The sequence below is a fragment of the Simochromis diagramma genome, unplaced genomic scaffold (assembly GCF_900408965.1).
Source record: "Simochromis diagramma unplaced genomic scaffold, fSimDia1.1 OVJJ01000321.1, whole genome shotgun sequence".
In the NCBI taxonomy this organism is placed as follows: Eukaryota; Metazoa; Chordata; class Actinopteri; order Cichliformes; family Cichlidae; genus Simochromis; species Simochromis diagramma.
Genome location: NW_024386772.1, coordinates 10,399,446 through 10,412,089, shown reverse-complemented (window position 1 = coordinate 10,412,089; position 12,644 = coordinate 10,399,446). Strand labels below are relative to the sequence as shown.

The 12,644-nt window shown below is 40.4% G+C and overlaps 2 protein-coding genes across 8 annotated transcripts in view; one reads left to right on the top strand and one right to left on the bottom strand.

Annotated features, from left to right (window-relative positions):
- The window catches only part of dnm2a (dynamin 2a), a 32,480-nt gene extending 25,732 nt beyond the window's left edge, over nucleotides 1-6,748 (top strand). For 5 of the 7 annotated variants that reach the window (XM_040040007.1, XM_040039999.1, XM_040039968.1 and 2 more), the window contains 5 exons: nucleotides 108-219; nucleotides 456-620; nucleotides 1,818-2,041; nucleotides 2,174-2,437; nucleotides 2,764-4,788. In XM_040040007.1, coding sequence (XP_039895941.1) covers nucleotides 108-219; nucleotides 456-620; nucleotides 1,818-2,041; nucleotides 2,174-2,437; nucleotides 2,764-2,836 — 838 coding nt within the window. In that variant the 3' untranslated portion in view covers nucleotides 2,837-4,788. Of the gene's footprint in view, nucleotides 1-107; nucleotides 220-455; nucleotides 621-1,817; nucleotides 2,046-2,173; nucleotides 2,438-2,763; nucleotides 4,789-5,847 lie in introns of those variants that run through there. The other 2 variants (XM_040039986.1, XM_040039991.1) reach the window with 2 other exon arrangements.
- LOC120738968 (transmembrane emp24 domain-containing protein 1-like) lies at nucleotides 6,501-9,921 on the bottom strand. The gene is made up of 4 exons (XM_040040585.1): nucleotides 9,590-9,921; nucleotides 8,577-8,674; nucleotides 7,318-7,504; nucleotides 6,501-7,202 (listed from the first exon to the last, which is right to left on the bottom strand). Exons 1-4 carry the CDS (start codon nucleotides 9,782-9,784, stop codon nucleotides 6,984-6,986), a joined length of 699 nt encoding a protein of 232 aa, XP_039896519.1. The 5' UTR covers nucleotides 9,785-9,921; the 3' UTR covers nucleotides 6,501-6,983.
- Between the last annotated feature and the right edge of the window lie 2,723 nt (nucleotides 9,922-12,644).

Sequence of the window (12,644 nt, the reverse complement as noted above, 5' to 3'; positions counted from 1 at the left end):
ACCCGTACTTGTTGACCGGTATTCCTGCAGGCCTATCTTTTCCTTGTGTGTGCATGAATTTGTGTATTGGAGTGAGGCTACACACAGCCACTTGTTTATCTCTACAGGAACGTGTACAAGGATCTTCGCCAAATAGAACTGGCATGTGATACTCAGGACGATGTGGACAGCTGGAAAGCGTCTTTCCTCAGGGCTGGAGTTTATCCAGAAAAGGACCAGGTATGTAACAAAGTATTTCTGTTTGACTGGTTCTTTTCCATTAAAGAACCAGAAAGCATTCATAATCAAGCTCAGAGTTTGGACTTACTGTGCAACTATAAACACTCTATAGCGCTTTTTCTCTCTTTACATTTTCAGGAGAATTTTCATATCTGCTCCTATTACAGGAAGTAGATGTGTGTAGGCTATAATTCTGCTTCATCTTTGCTGTTTTGTGTTTTGATGTTGTGGTTAAGGAGGAGAATGAAGAGCCTTGCCCTGCAGATACATTCTCCATGGATCCTCAGTTGGAACGGCAGGTGGAAACCATACGCAACCTGGTGGACTCGTACATCGGCATCATAAACAAATCTATCAGAGATCTTGTGCCCAAGACCATCATGCATCTCATGATCAACAGCGTAAGTTCAGCAGTTCTCACCACCAGACCAAAGTAACTGACTAGACTCGAAATATGCTAGAAGTAGAGTTATCCAATCACATTGGAAAATTCCTTTTGGTGGGAAGGGCTTGTTTTTATAAGTTGGGCATAGCAGTGTGCAATTTCTCTGACGGAGCAGTGATCATGTTGCGGTGGGCCATACTGTGGGAAGTGACATGCGTATTTAAGTTACAAAGTTATGCAGTTACACCATGAAATGGGTTCAATTGGTTGATAGTTGCAGAAAACAGTTGGTGCCCACACCCATACTGTTTAATGTCTGAATGGTGTGGTGTTTTCCAGCACTATTCAACCATCGGAAATACAATATGAGAAGAATATATATCCCGACAGTGTCTGCATGTTCTGGGTCTGTTACTGCAACACTGCACTGTATTTCACTTAGAGCTTAATTGGCTTCTTTTCTGCAGATTCTCTATGACAGCCACTTCATACAGTGCATAATACATTCAAGCACAGTTTCTGGTTAAAGCGGATCCTAATTGTGAGGATATGTCCTGTGAAAAATGCCAACAGTAGCTGTATCTCAACCTAAACTTTAAATGAGAGCATGTACTATTGCAACACTCTGCATGTCCTAAAATATTGCACTTCCACACAGTATCCCTCCTACGCACTCAAAGTGTATTTCTGTGAACTGTGGGAGGATGTAGCATGTTTTTTACTAGTTCTGTTGATTGTTGTCTTTCTTAAAACAAGCTTTTAATTGTACTTACAGTACTAAGTGTATTTGCTGTAGAACTATGGAGAACAGTTTTTAGTTTTCTTGTTTTTTGTTATTAGCATTAGTCGTGCATTTTATTTTGACACAAGTTCCTAAACCTGAAGCAATTAAGAGAATTTATGAGGCATCCTCACAGTAACTTGCCCACTGTCCATTTATTCTGATTTATTATTTTAGTGAGCCTACTTTGACATCTTCTAGCAGTCCAGCAACTACACATACACACACTTGTAACAAACTCCTACACGACTGTCTAGTAAGCAGCTCTTTTGCCAAGACTTGCAAATATTTTTGGTCACAGATCTATGCGTATTTTTCTTTTATGAGTAAGTATTAACCCCATAATATCTTATTAATTGGAACCACATACTACAGCCATTTTCCTGCTCCATATCTAAAGATTCTGTCTTGATTAATATGTCCTCCTTATAGGCGAAGGACTTCATCCACTCTGAGCTTCTGGCCTACCTCTATTCATCTGGGGATCAGAACAGCCTCATGGAGGAGTCGGCTGACCAGGCCCAGCGTAGAGACGAAATGCTGCGCATGTATCATGCACTCAAGGAAGCACTGGTCATTATTGGCGACATCAGTGCCAACACAATCTCCACCCCAGTACCGCCACCTGTAAATGACTCCTGGATGCAGGAAGCCAGGTGAGGGTTAACGGGGTGTGAATGTAATAGTTGAAACACACTTTCTCTAATCACACAGGAGAATTCATGTAGTCTTTGTGTTGGTTTTCATTTTCCTTTCCGTTTCTCATGCACTAAACTTTCTTTTCTCAGTCCGACCGCTCAGCGCAGGCCAACTCCTACATCATCCCAACCCCCCAGCCGTCCACCTGCTGTGAGGGGACCAACACCAGGACCTCCCTTGAACCCTTCCCCTGCCTTTGGAGCACCACTTAATCCCTCCCCGGCCTTTGGTGCACCCCCAATCCCCTCCCGCCCAGGCCCGCCCATCAATGCCTTCAATAGCAGTCAGGATCCCTTCAGTGCACCCCCACAGATCCCCTCCCGGCCCGCTCGTGTCCCTCCCAATATTCCCAGGTAAGTTTTATGATGTGACCAGCAATGCGTGGAAGGTGTTACTGTGATTTTTTTTTTGTCGCACAGACTCTCTAACACTTTGTCTTTGACGTCACATCATCGTCTTTCTTTTGAGAGTTCCAGGCATGGTTTGTGGTTTGTCTGTCGTCTGTATACATACCTATTATTTCTGTATGCGTCATTCTTTCCTGAGTCTCAAGTTTCTCTTTGTCACTCTTCTTCCGTTCTTCTCTCTCTTCTGCTTCTGTTTGGGAAGTTTAGTTTCTTCACCTCCTCTTTGAGAGCACATCTCACTTCTTGTCCTGGTTTTTCTCTCCTCGTTACAGCCGAAGACCCCCTGGTGCTCCTTCTCACCGGCCCACCATTATTCGCCCTGCTGAGCCCTCCCTGCTAGACTAGACCTGTGGCCAAGTCCACCTAAGTGTGTGTGTATTTGTGTGTGGATGTGTGTATCTGCACAATGTAGGCAGGGACGGGGGCTCAAGGGGAGGGGTTGACTGATAGTAGTGCATAACATGCAACATCCAGCCACATTGATGTCTGTTCAAGCAATGTTAATAAGCTGCTAATAATGTGTTTATAAATGCGCAGGAAAGAAAGCAAGCCCTTAACCACTTGAATATTGCATTTGACTGCTCTAAAAGAGGAAAACAAATGGCTCATCTGTGAGATGCATTCAGCTTCTGTCATTAGGAGATGATGTGTCAGATTCAATATTTTTTAAATGTAATAACTGGTTAATTTCCTTTACAGTTTATTTCCTGGCAAGGTTCTCAGCAGAAGTACATTTATTAAGTTATTAACTGGTACAGGCTGGGTTTTTCTCTCCCCTCCCCCCTACTTTTTTCCCCCTTCAAAATGAGCCTGGACGTTCAAGTCTAGGTTGGTCTTTGTAATATACACCCATAACCAGCTGTTCTCTCGGGTCTCCTGATTTCATATTGGAAAAACAATGGCTTATTATCACTGTTCTTTTTTTTCTTCCTTTGTGTTGCTTTATTTGAGTGAATTTGTCCTTTTTAAATGACAGTTATACATGTAGCTTTAAAATGAAATCTTAATCTCAACAGAGTGTAAAAACAAAGAAAAAAAAAAAAGATACAGAGCAGGGTTGTTTGACACTGAGAGAAATAGCTTCGGTTCCTCCGTCAACTATTAGTTTCCTCAATGAAATGTTATTCATTGACCGTTATAATCCAAGCACTTCTAACCGCCTAGCCTTACATTAAGCCAGTCATAGCAGGGATGCTGTAGCTTGTTACCATAACACTATGCACAAAAGTCCGGGGGGGTGGGATGGATGCTGTCTGCACTTTCTGGGAAGCTTTCTCCACTAATTTGGAGATGATCACGTCTTGAATTTTAATCCTTCTAGTCTCAGTCATACCTCAGTGAGGCCTACAGCCTTGGAGGAGAGTTAATTCCTGGATTAGCGGATTTAAATAGAACGGCGCACACGGTACAGTTTTCTCTCGGAGAGGATAAAACTTGATGAAGCTGAGGGGTGTGTGGACAGATCTGTGATTCAGAGCGTAAAGGTGGTATTAAGTATAGATCAGATGTTACGTCTCTGTCTGGGCTTAATTTTCAAGGAAATTTTCTCTCACTTATGCTTCCATGCATAAAATGATCTTGTATATAGCTGGCCTATTCTGGGGAGTTAGCTTATCTCTCATTTTATTATAGGGTACATGACAAAGCATGCTATCGATCATAATCCAAGCCCAAAATGTCAAAATACAACGGTAGTCATCAAATTAAAGAAAGCACTAGCACTCATTTCATAGATTAGACTTCAATAAAGGCGGGAAAAGAGATTATTTCATTGTGCTTTATTTAAAATCTGGGCTTTTTTTTTTTTTTTTTTTTCCCCTTTTCCCCCCATTTCTTTTGATGCTTTGGTAGCAATTGTATCATCTCTGTACAGGTATGTTCAACTCAGCCCCCCAGCTTCGCCTGGACTGTTACTTGGGGTTTTGCTACAGGGATTATCTGTCTAAACTTGGACGTGCACTTGGTTCAGCTGTGATATTTGATGATGATCTTTTGATTGCTCTTTGAACGTATTTGACCATAATAAAATATATATATATTTTTAAGTCTTTAAGGGGAAATTGGGAGTTACATTGGGCACTTGTTTTCTGTTTTTTGGTTTGATCAGTAGTGGTGAGCAGGTGCTGGGACTTGTGGTTTACAAAGGCACATCCTGTCAAGAGAAGCTCCCTAAGATGGTAGTCTGCATCAAGGGAAGATGATTAATTAGCCAGACTGACAAATCAAAAAAGCTGTTTTGTTTTTTTAAAAAAAAAAAAAAAAAAAAAATGCAGCAAACCCCCAAACCACTGCTTCTTGAGACAAAATGTGCCTTTTCTTCCTTTCTCAAGGTCTGGCTTTCAGTGACAGCACCAGGAAGAATAAAATATTCCTATCCGGTCTTTATACTGAAGATCTTTAATAATGGATCTTCCACACTCCCCATGGTACACAAATTTTAAACAACTAAAACAGATATTTATTGGTCTAGAGTTTAAATCTCTGTGATTGTCACTTAGACCTGCCCTTGGGAAGGCTAACCTGTAAATGGCTTGTCATATAGTAGGCTGTGAGCAAACTGCCTTTCTCCCTAATGGACGTACCCATCTTTCTTCGAACCCAACTCTCGGATCTGGAAGACGGGGATTGGAAAACAACCTGCAAACATTTTTTTTTTTTTTTCCTTCTTCAAACCTTGTCAAGTGCCTCTGTAGCAATTAATTGATTTGAATAAACAACATGAACGGATTTAGAAAGACGAGTAAATAAAGAGGTGTTGTGTACAATAAAGGGACTGGCTCTGGTGGTTGGTGTCTGTGTCTTGTGTGGTCTTCTCTTTCTCTCAGATAATGTATAGAACATTTCCTGGTGGTCCTCTCCTTTCTCTTTGCTTTTGCTCTCCCTCTCTCGGGCTAAAACAAGCCCATATTCCTATGGCAACCTTCTACTTAACAGCCTGCAGAAATGCATCTTGACAAATCCTGTGGTGATGAGCAGGAACACACTACATTTTTGCAACATTAACTTTTAATCATTGTTTCTCTGTGGGCCAAATCATCTTCCAATAACAGCTTCTCAGATTTTCTCTTGCAACACTAAATTGAGATATAATCATACATTTTTCACACTGATGAAAGATAAAAGGTTGCTTTTAGTATTTAGATTTTTCCAGGCAGTATTTAAAATTCAAATGTGAAATGCACTTCCCTAGTATTTCCCTTTGCTTAAACAAAAGGTCCTTCTATCCCTCAGCCGGCACCCGCCACAGTACAAGTGTCCTTGCTGTTTTGATAACTGGATCCTGAAGGGTTAACATGTCAACGGCAATTCTTTTACTGCGTGTCACCAAGAGATTAATGTCAGTTGTTCCTGAACAGGCGCCCGGCCCCTCGTCGAAACCAGCAGTGACCTTGGCCGCTCCGCAGTGAATGTGAAATGACTCCAATCAATGACAACAATGGGAGCAGAAGAGCACGTTTTAATTTCACTTCATCAAAACAAAGAGGCACTCCCAATAACGCTGTTACAGTCCTGCAGCCTAACTGAAGAATTCAAACTGAGTGGCATGGTTCAGGGTTTTGTTTCTTTCTTCCTTTGGGATAATGACACTAATGATTGTGGGCACAAAAAGCTGAAATAGTTTGAAATCTCATGGTGTACTTTCAGTTCTGTTCCCAATCCCCCAGAAGACCTTGGAGCATTTGTTTTGTATCATTTCAGTTCTGGTGCCAACTCACAAAGTGCAGCAGGAGAATTGTATTATAATTTTTCATGTATCTGCTCAGTGATGCAAAAGAGAGAATGCCTTTCAAGTGGTGGAGCATTACCACAATAAAATGATTCATGGCAGAGTCTAACTGCTCACAGTTCTAGAAATAGACACCTGGTTTTACTGACTTCTCCACCTTAGTACCACAAAGTGCAATTGCATGAAACAAGTGACTCTGATGCCTTTTCCCCCAGCCACCTGACTGTTATTGTTTTGTGTAATATTTGACTGTCATATAGTAAATCTAATCAGGGACTTTTCTTTTTATGATTATAAATATTTATTTTATTACAGTTACTATTTTGCATCATTTTGTTGTTGTTTTTTGTTTTTAAAGCTTTTACAAAGCTTCATCATGCGCTTTCATGAGGTGACGTATCTGATAATTAGTTTTTTGGTGTTCTGATAATCTTAGTTTCTAGATGTGCCAAATGTAGTGTTTGTAATTCAATAAACTTTCAAGGGAGAACAACTGACGTTCTAGCTTCCCTAATAAAACTTTTAACAAATACCGGTGCTACAGGCATCCACTCCTGTGCTATAAATGTGATTTCAGGGATGACACAAAAGCAGAAAGTGGTTTCCACAATGCATCAAAGGGAACAGTTTTTGACAATTAAAAAAAAAAATCCAGTGCAAAAACCAGCTTTTTAAAATGATGTAAACTATTCCTTTAAATTCAGCTCGCATGTCAGTTGAGTGTTTTCTGCTAGTCTTTCGTCGATGGAGGTAAGGATGGTTTTGTTATGTGCGGACCTGCTTGGTGTTGACAAAGAGGCGTCGGAGGGTGTAAATTTGAACAACAGCAACAGTGAGCATGACCGACAGGTTTACGCAGGACCAAAAGGACACTCGCCACAAGTTGTCCTCCAGAAGGTAGCGGTCTCTCGCCTCAAATGCCCTCAGCGTGGCCTGGACCTGATGGCTTTTCTCCAGGTGCCGGTGCACAGAGTCCATTCTCGCCTGGAGGGGGACAAAAAAGACATTAAGTGGATTTAAACGAATGGCGCTGATATGATAACCAGTTTTAGAGTAAATTTAGATCCAGGACATGCATAATTTTATTTTCTGCTCTCACCCTGATGTCTTCCATTTTGTAGTCCACCATGCTGTCTGAAGTTACAGTCTCTAACCAATCATCTTGGCCTCCGTTTTTGCTGTTCTGATTATTAATGACGACCTCAAAAAACACCATCTTCTCTGACATTTTACTGAAGCTGTTGTCAAAACATAACCGGTAGTCTCCATCAACTGTGGGATCCACCCTACAGGAAAAAGAACATTTTGAAGACAGGTGGCCGATCGATATGAATCTCCCACATTGTATATGTCTTGATACACATTCAATCATCTGGGCAAGAAAGAGTTTATCTGGACAACTGCGAAAAACTGTGATGAAACATTTCTCCTACTGAAAATGCAACGTCCGCTAAAATGTACGTTATTAGGTAGACTTTATAACCCCTTCTTCCCTTTAATTCAGTTCAGATTTATATAGCAAAAATCACAACAGGCGCCTTCAGAATGATTTCTTCTGACCTCCAGAAGTGCCTTAATTCAAGGCACAGATTCAACAAGGCGCTGTAAACAATCCTCTGAGATTTTGGTTCATATTAAAATGATGGCATCACACAATTGCGGCAGATTTGTCAGCCGCACATTCATGATGTGAATCTCACCTTTCACCACATCCCAAAGGAGCTCTATTACATTGAGATCTGGTGACTGTGGAGGCCATTTGAGAACCGTGATCTGATTTTCATATTCAAGAAACCAGTTCGACAGCTTTGTGACATCATGGCATATTATCCTGCTAGAAGCAGCCATCGGAAGATGGACACATTATGTTCTGTAAACCCTAAAGATGGTTTTATGTTTGTGAGGGGTTTTTTTTCTTGCTTTTTAATTTTTTAAAATCATTTTAGGGTTTGTAGCCTAAAATTTAAAGCACCTTGAGATGACAGTGGTCGTGAAGGGGCTATATAAACAGAACTGAATTGAAATGAAGCAAAAATCACAGCAGATCAGCTGTTTTTGAAATACTATGACCAGCCCATCTGGGAACAACAACAGTGTTGCATTCAAAGTCACCTAAATAAAGTTTCTTCCCCAAAATGATGCTTACTTTGTCATCCTGAGCATACCTACATGCCTAAACACATTCATTTACTGCCCTGTGATTAGCTGATCAAATATTTGCATTAAAAAGAACTTGAACAGGTGTATCTAATGAAATAGCTTGTGAGTCATTCTTTACGTACATTTGTTTAACTACTTTTTAATACAAATACTAAAGAGCAAGAGAGACTGCTCATCTCAGACTGAACAGATACGCACATGTGGATACCATCAGACCTCCTGAAGTCAGAGACTAGCCGATGTCCGGTGGGTGAGAGGAGGATAAACCCAACATCCAGACCTGACCCTGCGATCACCTGTAACAAAAACAGGGATTGAAGTCAGTATTTGCAAAGGTTTGAAGTCACAATCACACAGAATTCACTAACACAGCTCATTTCTTTTCATCCCAGACATGCAGCTTACATGTGAAGCTTCTCTACTACTTTACAGGTTCATTTGCAACAGCTGCCTGAAATTCAAATTAGAACCCTGATAGTAGCCCGAGCGACAACCTAGCTCACGTGTTATCCCACTGTCTGAGTTCTAGCCACACAGTTCTCAGCAGTTAAAAGTGTTTATTTCAGCACCTAAATAACCCACTAGTTAATGAAAAGCACAGGGTCAGACAAGTTTAACACCCAAGATAGGAAATTGATGAATTTTATCAGTGACTGACTGAAAAAAAAAAAAAAAAAAAGGATTTTGTCAGATGTTTACTTCTGAAGCAGGACTGGAACTTAAGGATACTGAAGGTGTAGTTATGTTGTTTAATGATTGTGACTTAGGTTTCCAAATGAATGCATTAATGCTACACGGAGACATAAAGAGTCATGACTCAGAACCAGCACATCACCACAGCTGCGAAGAGATTGCAGTAACAGAGTGACCGCGATACTAACTGTGGTCTGATTACAGGAAGTTAACCAAAGGTTATTCTGAATTTTTGAAATGAAAGTTTCTTTGGATTTATGCATTGTTGCGTGTGTGTGTGGTGGGTAGATAATGCATAGAGAGATTAATCATTTTGTGGGTTATTTTGCTCCCCCTCTGTGTTATGGCTTCTGCAGCACCAGTGGTTTTGTTATCTCTCTCTATGCAGTGCCAAAGTCCAACGCGTTTTCTTGTTTTTGAGTTACATATTATACACAAACTTTTTCCGGCTAAAGCAAACATCAGAATAAACTCTGTCCGTGTACAGACAAACACCAAAGAGAGAAGTTTCCACTCACCTGGTATTCAACTTCCATGCTGTCGTTCATCGCCGTCCTTTGGTAAAAACACTCTGTGCTTCCAGCTGGTAAGAGGAACGTAAACCCCATGTTTTTGTTTGGGCCCAAACCCAAAGTCAACCCCAAAGTCAGAGTTAAATATGCCAGCAAACACAGCTGTGCAGACGCAGTCATCATGCTTTGGTGGCAGTACATAGTCCATTTATTCTACTTTCACCAACTATGAGCCACTTGTTACACATTTGCTACACAGTTTTCTGCATATCTCTAATTGCTTACTCGCACTCTGACAGTTGGAGAATAGCCAATAGATAGCACCGCTTCCCTTAAAAGCTCAATGAGTGGAGCCACCGTTGCGACCAATAGCGCTTTGCGGTCTGAACAGCAGAGCTGACAAAGCTGACATGAAGTAATTGGTTTGTTTAAAAAAAAAAAAAAAAAAAAATTCTACAAAATTTCTTCGAAGACAAAAGTGCTATGTTTTGCACATTTCATTTCCCCTTTCTCTTAATTTTCTGGTTTTTACACACGTAAGATCACTAACGTTGTAGGCGAACTACCTGACATTTTCCTTTAGGTGGAGCTGTTGATGAGATAAAAAAAAAGAATAGAAAGCGGGCTTGATATTAAAAAAAAGAGGCACAAACATGATTTATGATGACTTCATGAATAAATAAATATACGTTGTATCATAAAGCTTTGAGTTTGTGGAGACTGGGTCCATGATTGCTGAGCTCAGTGTTCACAGAAAATGTTGCTGAGTGATTTCCATTGAACGGTCTTTCAATGGAAGATCATTTATTTACAGCCTAGAGACTATGTGATGTGATTTCTCTGTCACTTTATTATTTTATTCTTGATATATAGAAGAAGAAAACCCCCAAAACAAATCAACGAAACCCAAAACCACAGAGCAAGTGCCAATTTACAAATCACTGGAGGGCGACAGACTGAACAAACACTTTTCTTAATTTAATAAAGAGATAAAGAAAGGAAAATTATGTAATACTGTACTGAATGTGACTAAATGTGACTTCTCTCTTTTCAGAGTGAGTAATGAAATCTTAATATGAAAAGCTCATTATTTTCCGACTTGGGTAATCTTCTCGCCTATAAGCCATCACTACCTGTTGATACTTTGAGCTAATTAATTAGAAATAGTTTATCTGAAGTTCAGGGAAGGGACCACATCACACAGATATCCCTCCTGGTTCGATGGCTATACATGCTTCTCGTGCTACGGGCTCATTTTCTCATTTTCTTGCCCAACCTTCCCTCTCCTTTCCCAGTTCTCACGCCTCTCATTGGTAGATGGAGATCTGCCACCAGTCCTCACCGAGGCCTTCCCCAAACCACAGTCTCAGGCCTAGATCTGTGCTTGTTCCTCCCGCCAGTCTCTCCCAAGAAACACTCAAAGTGAAGATGTGAAAATGATATGACAAATAAAAGACATTTACCACTGCTATTAGGAATTAATTAAACTGTCTTAGGTCCACTTGGGTCAGCAGACAAACAGCATTAAAGGAAGTTCAAATTAATGTTCACTTCCTCTATAGTGCTCTGTGTCATATTTTGTTTCTGTTTGTCATACTTTTGTCATCATATATATATTTTCATCCTATGACTCACCTTGCATCGTTGCTCTCTCACTTTCATTGCATCATGTACACATTAAATCATCATTAATCATGTATTCCTAAGCAGGTGTTTAGAAAGATCAAATGGAAACCACTTCATCATATTGTCCATTACTAGCATATTTCAGAACCACTTCACATACATTACTTTAAAAGGATGGTATGGTAAGCTCATACACTAATATGCTAATACAATCCAAGCAGCTGATAGATCACTGGAACATGCTTAAACAGAAGTTTTATTGAAAGGATGTACTCCCACGCTTCCTTCCCCTTTCTCATTTCTCATTTCTCAGGCTTCTCATTAGTTTACGGGGATCTGCCTCGTCAGGGAGCCTCCATCAGTCCTCTCTGAGGGCTTCTCCAAACAGTAGCCTCGGCTCTGTGCTTATTCCATCTGCCATTTTCTTACAAGAAATGTTGTCTAATCTAATTGAGGATGTATTTTATGATGGTGATGGTATTTGTTGGGTTGTAGGACATGCTGGAACTGTATTAGTGACAGTATTTAACAGTAATCTTGTACTTTGTTATATTTACGTGTATAGTCCACTACAAGGTCAAAGGTCGGGAATCCTTTTCAGCACTAAGCTGGTAAAATGTCTTTCCCCGTATGTCCATCACATCTTTTCACATCAGAATGTGAAATTGTCCAGCCCCTCACCTACTGAAGCCTCAGTGACAAAGTACATCTCATTAAAACTGAGTTTTAACCTTCTTGGATCTTCTAAATGGTGAATATTGATACATTTAATGTACTCAGTTCATTCCATCCATTAAGCTTCTCTCTGGACATGTCCAAACCATCTCAGCCCTGCCTCTCTAACTCTGTCATAGCAGGTCTCACTGTCATCTTGTAAACCTTCCCTTCCATTGTTGCCGCTATCCTTCTGTCAAGAATCATCCCTGACACTCATCTACACCCACTCCACCCCCTAAGGGTGGGTGGTGGAGTGGGAAGGTGGTGCTTCTAATGACATTTAACAAAAATTGAAGTAGGTAAATAACTGAAAGAAATTCCACTATTAAATCCATATCTTAAGCTTTGTGTGGCCTTCAGAAAAAATATTTTTTGTACCTATGAGACTGGCAAGAATTTAAAAGAATCCCTAAATTATTTTAGGTAAAATAAGTATAGTCTTAAAAAAGCGATGCCGATTTTTCAAAAACTAGTCCACCACATCATCCCAAGAACAAACTGTTTGATGCAAGAACCCTAAAGTGCCATTACAGGAACTGTAGGTCAGGTATGAGGGTTAGAGTGCATGCATCTCGAATCAACCGGAGATTGCACATTTGACCTACATTGCAAAACCGTTGCAGCTGTTTAGAGGAAAACAGCAGTTTGCAATGAATTTACAGGTCGTTTGGAATATTGTGCTCTGGAGACACAAATCAAAGTTAGAGTTGTTCAGCAG